The following is a 13499-nucleotide window of genomic DNA, read 5'->3' as shown; positions in this document are numbered from 1 at the left end:
AATCTCAATGAATTTATTTGGAAGCATCATATTTAGAATTAAAATATAAATTACATCTTTTAGACAAAAGATTTTCCCAGCAGAAGTTAATAAATAATAAACTAATACAATGTTTTGCTCAGTTAAATCACAAACATGAAACTTGTTGGGAGAAATGGCAAAATGGAGAAAGATAAAATAAATATAATGACAAAGGACCACAAATATAAACAATTAATTATAGAAATGAGAATATTTTAATGTTCCTCCTTTTATTGTAAAGCATAACCAAACTATCAAATTTACTACATTTCGAGATCTTACATTACTCATATCCAACCGGTAACTACTGTGGTATTCAGTCATCTTTTTTAAATGAAATTATTACTTTACTGTAATTCAGCCATAAACAAACAAACGTGATTTATTTAAAATATTAAAAAAAATTAAAGCATTTAACATATTTCAAAGTTAACTTGACAAGCAGTGGTGTAAAACACAACATACTATTCACAACTCGTTTTCAAAATTTACTTCATTACTTAAATATCTCAATCTAAAGTATCACAATTAGAAGAGTAAAAATAACCAACAAATAATGAATTATAAGCCTATATAACAGTTTAATAATTAAAAAAAATTGAAATAAAAGTATATGTTTAAATCAAGATTGTTTTAGATGTGTAATAAAGAGGTAATAAATTTATTAGGTTTTTATAATAATTCTCTTTTACTGTTTTATGTATCATTTAAAAAACATAAGCAAGTTAACGCAAGTAAGATTCTTATTAATCAGTCTTCATTACCAATATTCCATTCTTAAATTTATATGGTACACAATATTCCACATACTCAAACTAAAACTTATTAAGGGCACTTTTTAATTACCAACTGAGGTCTGAATGCAATAAAACAAACAAAATAAATTAATTCATATATCGGCAAGTTACTCATATTATAAACACACTAATGAATTAGCTCTTATGGATTTACTACAGATTCTGACACTCAGAATGAGAACATATGAAATATAATCAAATTTTTAGAACTAAAGTACGGTTATGTTTCTCCTTTAAAACAAAAGTAATTAAAATATTATCGTTTAATATTAGTGTAAATAAACAACTAGCCTCTATATAAAATATTATAATACATACATAACCTAGGCCTAAGAAAAATGATATTACTTCTATTAAAATTTTACGTTGAGAAACTCACAGATGACTGTTGATAATTAAAATATGGATAATTTCAGTAACAAAAGTTAATTAAAAACTTTAAGATATGTACCTTTTTAACTCCTTTATAAATGAAGACATATAATTCTCTCCCGACGTTAAAACATATCCTATCACCATTCCCACTGGAATCTGGTAACGTTACAAAAGACACCCGCACCGAAGTATTTGCTTGCATATTACTATATCCCACCCTATTTGGTCTTGAATATTCTGATAAAGTCATTAATTTGTAAATTCCTTCTCTAGTAATAAACTGTGTTTTCAAGTCATCTTTACCTCCACCATCTACACTCACCGCCATTTTAAACTGACTGGAGACGAATAGAAGTGGGTGGGTTGATTGCTACTTTATTTCCACAGGTAGCTATAAACAAAAATTTCTTATTTAGTGTTTATTTATATGACAAGAATTAATATTAAATCACCGTTTCAATATCATCTTCTTTAATACAGCGGCATAAACGCAAAATTGAATGCGTTTCGTAAAATTAGTCACCCGACTCACAATGGATAATCTCGAATTCCATGTTACGTGTTCAAAACTAATTCATTTAAAACACGCTATAAAATCCTTATCTCTTGGAATTCTAGAAGATACATATATCTACATACTTCACTTACACGATTCCAGAGCATGATTATAACTAACATGCTCGATTTATGTTAAAGATTCGTATCATGCCGTAGTATTGAAGTAAAACCATTTACAGGTAAAATATAAAATATTAGATAGTTGCTCATATCATCAATCTCTCATAAAGATGTGACTCTTGAAGATGAAATGTTATTACTCGACTTAGTGTTTAGATGAACTATAGGTACAGTTTTTACGCTACCACGGTCAAACGATTCGTTCATTCACAGATTAAAATACTGCTGACGTCAATTACATTCCCACATAAATAACAGTTTGAAATACTTTGTTTACTAGGTAACAATACATTAAGAAAATTATGAGAGTCAGTAACCATTAATGTTGTAATTTTATTAAGAAACTAAAACTCAATTGGCACTTTATCTGTATATAGTTAAAAATTAATATAAAATTCACAAGAAATCTTCATTCTGTGTTAACAGTGAACTAGATCTACTCATCCTATGAAGCAATACCTAACGGTGGTCACAGAAGTTAAAAAACAATCTATATTAACAAATTATTAAGATTCAGAATTAGCATTTATTAACCATGCAGGATAATTTTTCTTGTAAGAAAACTACTAAAATTCTATAGACATGATTCGAATGAACCAATCAAGACTAAATAAATTAATTTTCAATAAACTCTGGAACTAGAAAGTTCAAGGTGACTATGTTAAACAGATGGAGGAAGAGGTCAAATAGTTCAAAATTACAGAGAACATTGTCTAGGTCAAAAAGAATATAGAATGAAAATATTTTATTAAAGGTTCCAGTTGAAAAAAAATCTCAACAGAGGAGAATGTATGGAAGAATGAAGGGGTAAACAGTTGGAAAGAACGAAGAACTTTTGGAAATTATATTTGAGTGGTACCTGAAGGCCTATCCACAGATAAAAAGAATCCACTATATGTTTATAAATGCTTGTAATCAATCAATTTATTGGACAACTTTAGTTCTGGAAAATACTAATTAATAGTTTTCTCTTAATGCCTTTTTAGGGTTTATATAACATAAAACATGTTTTTGTATTTGGTTAAATATAAAATGTTTTACCTCACTAATCTTTCACTGTGTGAATAACACCAAACAACTGGTATATCTCTAATTGGATTCAATGTTCTTTAATCTCATGTATGGTGCTGAAAAGAGCTCACAAATATGACCCAGAGGAAGAAATATAAGCTGAAAAGTCAGCGATTTGGCTAACCACCATCCCATGGAGTAATCTCCATGCTAGAAAAAAAAAAACAGTAAAAAAAAATTCTGCAAAACTGCCTCAAAAACTAATTTGAAGTATCTCACAAAACTCCTATAATTGAAATTTTTTTTCTTTTTGTTGGATGTTGTGAGAAAAATACAAAAAAACTAAGAGAAATCTAAGTCTTCTAGTAATAGAACAACCCTTTTTCTATAACTTCATAAACATAAGATCCAAAGGAAAAAATTATATACTACACAGTAATTATTAAACTATGAATTTCTGTTGTTTTTTAGACCATCAACAGAAATTTTGTTAATTAAAAAATTCACTAAATGAAAATTAGCTTCAATCATTCATCACAATTTAACAATTCTTTATTTTTATTAAAATGAAAGTAGAAGATGTAACAAATCAGAGATATTAGCTCAGGTTCATAGTTTTACCCATGTATGGAGTTAGTAATTTGGGAAATGTCAGGGTTGAAAAAAATCTGCCGAACACTTCAGACACCCTAAATGAGACAAAAGTGGCATGGATGCTGTTCAATGGCCTCTCTTACTGCCTCATTTTCAGCTGTATGTACGATTAATACACTGTCATGTTTTTTAAAGTACAGCCTGTAGTTTCAAAAGTTTGAATCCAAATGTGACAGACCAGACTAATGGAACAGTGATATATTCAAAATTCATGCTGCACAAAACTCGCATCTCTGTAAAAGAATTAAAGAGCAAAAGCATAGTGAACAGTAATCAAAGACTAATTTGCAGTTACAATATATCTATCACAAAGCATAATAATAATATTCAATAAACTGAAATACAGTAGAGCGAGTTACTTAATTAAATACTGCACAACAGATTCATTGTTTGTTTATTTAAGACTATAATTACACTGAATGCATTTTCTTATTACTTCATGTAAAATATGGGCATTTTTTTTTAATGCTTTTCAGAATTGTTCTTAATGCATGTGTGTAATTTTTTTTATATTTGAAATTGCTTTGCATTTAAATCAGTTATTGTTATGATGCAATACCAAATATTGAAATGGGAGCAGAAACTAACTATATTTCTAATCTTTACATCTCAACAATAATCTAAAACTAATTTCAATTATATGATCTGTAAGTAAAGTAATGAGACTGGTTCAGAAAAACTTTTTATTTACAATCCAGTTCGTTATACACAGACTCCTTGGATATAGTCTCATCGACTCCTATCACCTTCAAAATAGTTCACTTGGGAAGCCATGCAACGCTTTCAACAGTTTTCCCACTCTTCATAGCAGTGTTGGAACTCAGAAACCGGAATATTCTTAAGAAAGTTGATTAAATTTTTTTTAATGTTTTCTACTGTTCCAAATAGTGTCGTTTGAGGTGTTTTTTTAAAGTTGGGAACAGGAAAAAGTCGCAGGGACTCAAGTCAGGTGAATAAGGTGGTTGAGAAACTACAGGAATGTCTTTCTTTGCCAAAAACTCATTAATTGAGAGTGCAGTGTGACAAGGTGCATTGTCATGATGTACCATGCAGTTGTCTTTGATGGCTGGTCTAACGTGGGCAACTCTTTTCCACAGCCTTTCAAGAATTTCTCAGTAAACATATTGATTTGCAGTCTGTCCTGCAGACAAAAACTCCGAAAGTCTCTGATTCGCTCAACATTGTTGTCACTTTTTGATGTTAATGGTCTTCCGGAGCATGGATCGTCTGCAACTGATTTCTGGCCACCTGAAAATGTTTTTAACAACCTAAAAACTTGGACTTGTGACAGACATCATCTCCATATGCCCTTTTCAATTTTGAAAAAGTTTCAGTAGCACTCTCGCCAAGTTTATCACAAAACTTGATTGCACAACATTGCTCATAATTGTATCGCTCATTTTTGTAACGCACAACAAAAAATCATTTCACAAAAAATTTGTTTACGTCTCACATGGTAACAATAGACTAAAAATATTAATACATAATATAAATCAGCTGTTCACATAATCATATCTTTACTAGTAACTTTACAGTGTTGCAACTTTGGCTGCCAAAAGAAATTAGTCTCATTACTTTATTTATAGACCTCTTGTATTTATTAAGTCCCGTATACAATTTCATAATTTAGACGTCCACAGTTCTATAATAAACAAAACGTTCCACGATGGATCCAACACTACTGAAATAAATAACAGAAATTAAATGAAAAAAATCATGCATTCTGTAAAGACAGAAAAGTAATGGGTAAAACCATGAATTTTCAAACAGAACCTTTTCAATTATAAATAGATTTGGTTGAGAAAAAAGTACCAACATATGATTCAATGCCATTGTACACAGTAGCAAGTGCTGAACACTTACATGGCATTTTCAAATTGCCATCCTACAAGCAATTCATTTAATTAAAAAAAGCATGTGCTATATAATCTTTAATCCACTAAGATGGTCTAACTTCTACTTCTCATTGCAAATCATTGTTCAACAGCTGATTTTCGAAGTTGAAGGTTCAAAATCCTAGTAAAGGTGTTACTTTAAAAAATATTTGAATATTAGTGGATATTGACATACTTTGCTGGTTGGGTTTCATTTAACGACATGTCTCAGGAATGGCAAGCCTGAGTCCGTACAAGAGTATACCTCATTTAGATGTCATACCACATCATCCTCATTTCATTGGCTCATGGAGGATTGCTTGTTCACTAATTGATTAGACGGCACTGTTAGGAATAATATTATCTTTCACTTTTTTCAGAAATAATTTATAGAAAGTACTTTTTTATTTTGTTTAACCTCTGGGACCACTGTTAGTTATTGCTTCAGAGGATGAGATGAACGATTTGTAGCATATGTGAAAATGACATGCCCGACCAGGATTTGAACCTGAGACCTCTGGATGAAAGGCCGAGATGCTACCACTTGCACCACTGAGGCCAGCTGTAGAAGTATTTGCAGTGATTAAAGTACACTCTAAATTATCTACTATATAAATCCTTATTTCGTTTTATAATCTTTAAATTTATTTTTATTACTTTCTTAATATTTTTCCAAATTCTAATAATTTTTGAATTACTTTTAATTTAATATATTTTACTATAGTTCATTTATAATACTGTTATAAAACTCTGCAACTATGCAATTTAAAAATCTGTTTTCCAAGTACTTTCTATTTCATAATTCATCTGATGAGTTTTAAAGAATTCCAGTTTTTCAGCTTGGAGAAAAATAGTATTTATCATTTTATTCTCCACACATCATCGTATGTCTGGAACTGAAATGAATTGTTTGATTAATTTTATGATTTGTGAGCAGATTGGCTGTTCACATCCTTCTCCACAGAAGTAAAGTAAAATCTACTGACTATTTAATCTTTCTCTTGATTTATTCACAGCATTTAAAATTTCTACTGGATGTCATTAATGTGTACTTCTGATGACAATCACTCATTACCTAAAAGTTAATATCACTCATATCATCTGATTAAAAAGGAGTATACTTTCTTACAAGTTTTAAAACCTATGGCTTTTCTTGTTACAAGTACAGGAAAGATGGTAGCAATATATTGTAGATTAATAGTTGCATCCATTTATAGTACAATTTTTCAAATTTCATAATGATCTGATTGGGTTGATAATGATAGGATTGGGTACTCTTGAGTTAATTTAAATATGATGTAATTTTAAAAAAGTCTTAAAATACAATTAACTCCAATGACTTCTTCAGTACTAGTACAGTAAATGCTTATTGATATAATCTGCTGACAGTATGTTCAACACAAGTTCATTCATTTCACCTCATACTATAAAGAAACTGATGTTTAATATAAGAAGATGCAATACAACTAACATGAGATAATTCGCCAGTAAAACCGTAATAAAAAAAACTATAACATTCTAACAAGAAATGTATTATAACAATAAATTATAATTAATATCTTATTATAAATAAATATTATAATGCATACTATTAATTATATTCTTATAAAATTTTATACTATAATTTGTTTTATTATAATTAATAAAGTATTATAACTTATATTTTATTATATCTCCTTTTTTCTTTACAACAAATATGATGGCTAATTTAAAATTTACAATTGCCTATGAAAAATTAATTTATTCCCATTTACAACATACCTTGATGTTCCACATACCTGAACTTTACTTTTTCTTAACTGACATAAGTATTTTGTCATCCTCAGTGACTCAGATATGATTGCAGAGGGATATCTGGTTTTTATTTACAAAAAAAAAGAATTATTTTTTTTAACTTGATCAATAAAAGTTATTGTTAAAAATAAATTCAGTAAGATAGAATGAATTATTTGAAATAATTTGTAGTCAGCCCTAACAATTTATATGCAGTTGAACTGAAAACAATACTTTGTTTTCAACTATATCTAGTATAGATGAGTTTAGAATATAGGAACAAAGAGGAAAGGGATCTATTTTTCTTATTTCAGTGGGTAAGAAATAAATTTTTCTCATATATATAAAAAAAAATAATTCAATGAATTATAATTTAAAAACACTTAAAAAAAGTACATTAATACAGTTATTAGTACATTAATAAAATCCTTCATCTTCATCAATATGATTACTATTCTGACATGTAACAACATCTGCAAGTATATGCTTTGGTATTTCTGAACCCCTAATACGTACCATATAACAAGCATTTTCAATTTTTAAAAGTGACTGTCTAAGTACACTTAACTTTCTATAAAAATCTCTTGAAGGTATCTTAAACCATGACAATCCAGTGTAAATATCCCTTACAAAATCACAAGCTCTGTACATGGCTTCAACATCACCAGATGATAAACTATTAATACAATGCCGCATTAATTCACCTGTTAAATCCTGTACACCTAAGACATAATCCAGTGGAGTGAGAAGCACTTTTAATTCATCTTGTTTTGGTTTTTTGAACTCACATTCATTTATTTCAGTATCCGATTCAGATTTATCATAGTCATGTGTTTTTTCTTTGTCAATATTCTTATTTACATTACTTTCAACATCTTCTGTAATAGAATAAATTAGTTCATTCTGTGCATCTTCCCAAAGAAATAATTTACCTGATTCTAGATAATGATAAAAAGTGTAAGCTTCAATGAATTCTTGGACACCTAAAGAAATAATTAAAAAAGAATTATAAATAACAATTTTTTCTAACATTTACTTCTTTTAGGACCATACCAACATATCAGACTACAAGATCACATATATCATATTTTGTTTAATTTCAAAATAGTATAAAAAGAATTCCATTTCATATTCTTTTATATAAATCAAAATATTTGTTTGTTGTTTTTTTTTTTTTTTTACTGGGTGAACAAAAATTTACTTATGCTGTGGAAAGAAAGAATTTCTTTGTTAGGTTATATTCATTATCTGTTCATCAGTTAGTTTGGGCATATTTATATTCTAAAACTGGGGTTTTCTGTTTGCAATCATGTTTTGTTTGCTCTGCAATGATGTTATTGAATATTTTACTTTTAATATTCAATCCGCTTAACTTTAAATCATTCTTTTTTTAATTCATGTTCATTTTCATATGTTACGGCGAAATAATTTTGTACTTGTTTATATTATACTACAGTATTGTGCAAGCAAGGTAAATTTATTTATTTTTAACTTTTCTAACATTACCGAGAGTCATTAATCAATATGATCAGTAAATCATATTGATGCTGTAATGAATTATGTATAGAATTTAAATACGATAAAATTAATTACATTTAATTAAAATACTTTTTTGTTACAACTGTAATAAAAAATGGATTAAACAAATTTTAAAAAAATTTCTAAGTCACATTTACTGTTAAAAATTCAGATCTTAAAAATAATTTAGAAAAATTTTTTGTTAGGATTTATATTTTCTGAGCACTAGTTTAGTAGTGAGTATACATAAAAAAAGAAATATCTAACTGCTAAACCATGAAAACTGCTTTCATTATATTAAATGTTTTTATCATCATTATTTAAGCAAAAGATAGAAACAAAAAAATATCTATGCTTGTGAAAGAAAATATGTTTTCTGATCACATAAAATCTAATACATGAAATTTTGCAAATATTTCATAAATAATTAAGATAAATTTCTTATTTTTGGTTAGCCATAAAAAAATTTCACATAAAATTATAAATTTGATTTTCTTTTTTTTTTTTTAGTTATATTATTCAAAAGATGACAAAACTGAAACATCCATAATAACACTGTGAAAAATAGATAAAATGCACATGAAAAAAACAAAAAGTAAAATAGTATTTTTGGCAAGTACATAATAGAAAAGACTGTTTTATAGGTTATGAACAGAACATTGAAAACAGCAATAAGACCAAAATTTTGGGTACAAACAAGACTGTATAATTTATTATTTCCCATAACAAGCTGATTATTGTTCAACACCTGGCATGCTTCAAGGAGTAGCAACTGGAGAAAGATTGATATAAAGAAAGGAAAATTTTCTACTATCAAAGAATATTTAATAAACTGGTTTCTGTAAATTGCTATGCTAAAAAATGTTAGGTGCAGTTTTATTTCATGTTGCTGGAGTCAGTCCCTAATGAATGTGGCAGTTGATATCAGTTAAAATTTATAAAACAAAAGAAATTTAAAACATAATAAATCTAGGAACATTTTTACATTTTTTAACATGAAAATTGTTTTTACCATTACTGAAAGTATATATTTTTAAAACTTATATTATTTAAATATTCGAGAAACATTTCAGGATTTATAAAAATAAAGGCTTTATTTGTTCATAAATAATTTACCAAACTGCATCCTAGCAGCAGAATATAACTAAATAATTATAATATTATGTAATATTATATTATAAATATTTATAAAAATTGATTCTTCCACTTAAGAATTAAAAGTAAATCTTAAAAAAACTTTATGTACACCTAGCATACACAAATATACTTGTAATAAATATGCCATATAGACATAACTTAATCAAGAATTCATGTCTTAATGCTGAAGTTAAAAGGGTTAATATAAATATAGCTCTTTTTGTTTTAAAAAAACGTGTCTATGATAAATTGTGAAATACAAGGGTACAATAATTAAACAGACATTTTCAGTGAAGTTAACGCTTAATGCAAGCAACAGAAATTTTTGTAAGTATTTTGGCAACCTTGAGAAGAGTGTTGGTCAGCTGTTTGATTAATATTTACGTAAACATAACTCTAAAGTCTTAGTTACGATGGTACGTCTGCTGAAGAAAGTACTTTTGAAGAACAGCATTCTGTGATCCAATTTTTATTTTTAGAAACTAATACATCACAAACATTCTTTCAGATGGACAAACAATATGACAGTAGTTGCATGAATCATGTTAGTTTTTATGCGTGGGTGGAAAAGTTTAAAATTAGCTGCAAAAGCTGGACCAACGAGCACTGCTCCGGGCGTCCGGTAACAGTATCAACCTCGGCGTTAGATTCTCATATTCGCTTCTTATTCAATCATTACAGATATTCCTATATATCATTTTAAGCAAAATGAATCTGCACTTCAAGATCTAATTTATGTTTTTATTTTAATAATATCTTACAAAATTATGAGATGGGAATGTTAATTTAGTAAGGTACTTCCAAAGTACCTTCTCTATTTATAATGATTATTATAGATACTTTCTTCAACACCATACAAAACTCAGGGAAAGAAATAATTAAATATAGTCAAAAGTATTAATATAGCCATAAAAATTGTTAGCAACAGATATTTTTTACATTTACCTGAATAATAAGATCTAGAAAACTGATAAGGGTCTTCACCAGCTAGTTCTTCAGAAATTTTAAAAAACTTAGTCGATATTAAACTCATTAAACGATTTTTTGCTTCTGGGAGAACAGTTGTTGCTGCTGAACCCCTAAAAAGTAATTTGATTAACTTAAAATAATAATTATATTATTAGAGAAGAAACTCACATTTATATCCTATAAGAGTAAAATTAATCTTTGCATCACACACCACTGTTCTGTGGCAAAAAACTAATTGTTCTGTTTTAGAAAACTGTGTTAATCATGCAAGCCTGCAATGGTTGTGTTTTTTAGTTTTTGATAATTGATTCTTATATATTTTTTAGTGCTGAATCTGAAAATAACCTTCATTTTTACCCCATCACATTAGGATTTTTTGTAAATTTCAGAATTTGTAAAAAGTTGCAAAATTATGAAAATGTGATACAATAAAATTGATATAAAATGTTTTTTTAACAATAAATTAATATAATATATTTACTTTTTTGGCTTATACTATGTATTCTTAAAGCTAAAGAGTTGAGTGGCTGAAGAAGTGGGCAGGGGGGAGTTCATTGATCTCTTAATTGAAGATTGCCACAAAATAAGCCTAATTATTATTATAGTGCATTTTTAAATTAATTTATTTTTATTTATTTAATTAATTCTTATGAGGTACTTATGAGTCTTTTGAAACCACTCCCACCCTTAATGACGAAGTATGTAAAATACTTTCAATTTTATTCCATGTGTTGAAGTTTCTTCCGATGGCTTATACACTGCTTCGTGCTTTTCCTTCCATGTTCTCTATATGGCTCATCTCTAGGTAACATCCAGCAATAGTCTGCCATTACTGTAGTAGTACATTTTCCTTGATACCGCCTTTCCACTTCTTTCATATCCTGATGAAATCTCTCACCCATCTCTTCGTTAACGGCATAACAGCACCAAGATTTTCAGGAAAATAGTTCACTTCTTTTAGAAGTTTTCTAATATCAGGACCTGTAAAGTCACTTTCTTTTAGTTTGGCAGTTGATAAGACTGAAAATTTGTCACAGATGTATTTAAAACATTTACCTTCTTTTAGTAAGGCGTTGCTGTTTGGTTCCTGTAACATGTACAGGAACCAAACAGCAACAGTAGCAATTGAAGAACATAAGAAAGAAGCCATAATAAGAAAGGGAGTCCGACAAGGATGTTCTCTATCTCCGTTACTTTTTAATCTTTACATGGAACTAGCAGTTAATGATGTTAAAGAACAATTTAGATTCGGAGTAACAGTACAAGGTGAAAAGATAAAGATGCTACGATTTGCTGATGATATAGTAATTCTAGCCGAGAATAAAAAGGATTTAGAAGAAACAATGAACGGCATAGATGAAGTCCTACGCAAGAACTATCGCATGAAAATAAACAAGAACAAAACAAAAGTAATGAAATGTAGTAGAAATAACAAAGATGGACCACTGAATGTGAAAATAGGAGGAGAAAAGATTATGGAGGTAGAAGAATTTTGTTATTTGGGAAGTAGAATTACTAAAGATGGACGAAGCAGGAGCGATATAAAATGCTGAATAGCACAAGCTAAACGAGCCTTCAGTAAGAAATATAAGTTGTTTACATCAAAAATTAATTTAAATGTCAGGAAAAGATTTTTGAAAGTGTATGTTTGGAGTGTCGCTTTATATGGAAGTGAAACTTGGACAATCGGAGTATCTGAGAAGAAAAGGTTAGAAGCTTTTGAAATGTGGTGCTATAGGAGAATGTTAAAAATCAGATGGGTGGATAAAGTGACAAATGAGGAGGTATTGCGGCAAATAGATGAAGAAAGAAGCATTTGGAAAAATATAGTTAAAAGAAGAGACAGACTTATAGGCCACATACTAAGGCATCCTGGAATAGTCGCTTTAATTTTGGAAGGACAGGTAGAAGGGAAAAATTGTGTAGGCAGGCCACGTTTGGAATATGTAAAACAAATTGTTAGGGATGTAGGATGTAGAGGGTATACTGAAATGAAACGACTAGCACTAGATAGGGAATCTTGGAGAGCTGCATCAAACCAGTCAAATGACTGAAGACAAAAAAAAAAAAGTAAGGCTTTGAAAAATTGCTTCATCAAGCCTAACTTGCTATGTAGAGGTGGAAGGAGATCTTTACTTGGATCTATAAGGCTTTTCGGAGCACATTTCTGATTCCAGGTTCTAACGAAGCTCTTTTTGGCCAATCTTTCCTTATCCAATGATTTTCTCTGTTTCTGCTACCCCATTCACACAAAAAACAAGGAAACTTTGTGTATCCTCCTTGCTGTCCTAGGAGAAATATTATTTTGAGATGGCTGCATGTAATTCACTTATGATTGTTTTATTTAATTTTATCGAGAATGAATTCCAAATTATCGTAATCCTCTTTTAAATGGACAGAATGTCCAACAGGTATTGACGGATATATATATAACCACTGTGAAGGACAACTTTGATACTTCTTTTGGACAAATCTATGAACAGTCTCCAATCTGTACTTTCATTCAAAATGTTAAATCGAGTCAAAAGTCCACATACAACGGTATAGAAGACTAATTCTCCTTCTTCAAAAAAAAAAAAAATTGAAGAAAATCCTTTTTTTCTGTTCCTGAACCAGGGAAATAAGGTGCCAGTTGCTAGCAGGTTCTTCTCTTTAAGCCTCAAACCAGGCAATTCTGAATTTCCTTTGGTCA

The 13499-nt window shown here is 29.1% G+C and overlaps 2 protein-coding genes across 4 annotated transcripts in view; both read right to left on the bottom strand.

Annotated features, from left to right (window-relative positions):
• The window catches only part of LOC142325050 (WD repeat-containing protein 20), a 65386-nt gene extending 63716 nt beyond the window's left edge, over nucleotides 1-1670 (bottom strand). For both annotated transcript variants that reach the window (XM_075366335.1, XM_075366336.1), the window contains exon 1: nucleotides 1270-1670. In XM_075366335.1, coding sequence (XP_075222450.1) covers nucleotides 1270-1521 — 252 coding nt within the window. In that variant the 5' untranslated portion in view covers nucleotides 1522-1670. The remainder of the gene's footprint in view (nucleotides 1-1269) is intronic.
• Nucleotides 1671-7529: 5859 nt separating this feature from the next.
• Trax (Translin associated factor X) overlaps nucleotides 7530-13499 on the bottom strand; it is a 639975-nt gene continuing 634005 nt past the window's right edge. For both annotated transcript variants that reach the window (XM_075366331.1, XM_075366332.1), the window contains 2 exons: nucleotides 10784-10917; nucleotides 7530-8166 (listed from right to left, as the gene is read on the bottom strand). In XM_075366331.1, coding sequence (XP_075222446.1) covers nucleotides 7601-8166; nucleotides 10784-10917 — 700 coding nt within the window. In that variant the 3' untranslated portion in view covers nucleotides 7530-7600. The remainder of the gene's footprint in view (nucleotides 8167-10783; nucleotides 10918-13499) is intronic.

This window comes from Lycorma delicatula, chromosome 5 (genome assembly GCF_047948215.1).
Source record: "Lycorma delicatula isolate Av1 chromosome 5, ASM4794821v1, whole genome shotgun sequence".
NCBI classification, from domain to species: domain Eukaryota; kingdom Metazoa; phylum Arthropoda; class Insecta; order Hemiptera; family Fulgoridae; genus Lycorma; species Lycorma delicatula.
This window is presented reverse-complemented; position numbering and strand designations above follow the sequence as displayed.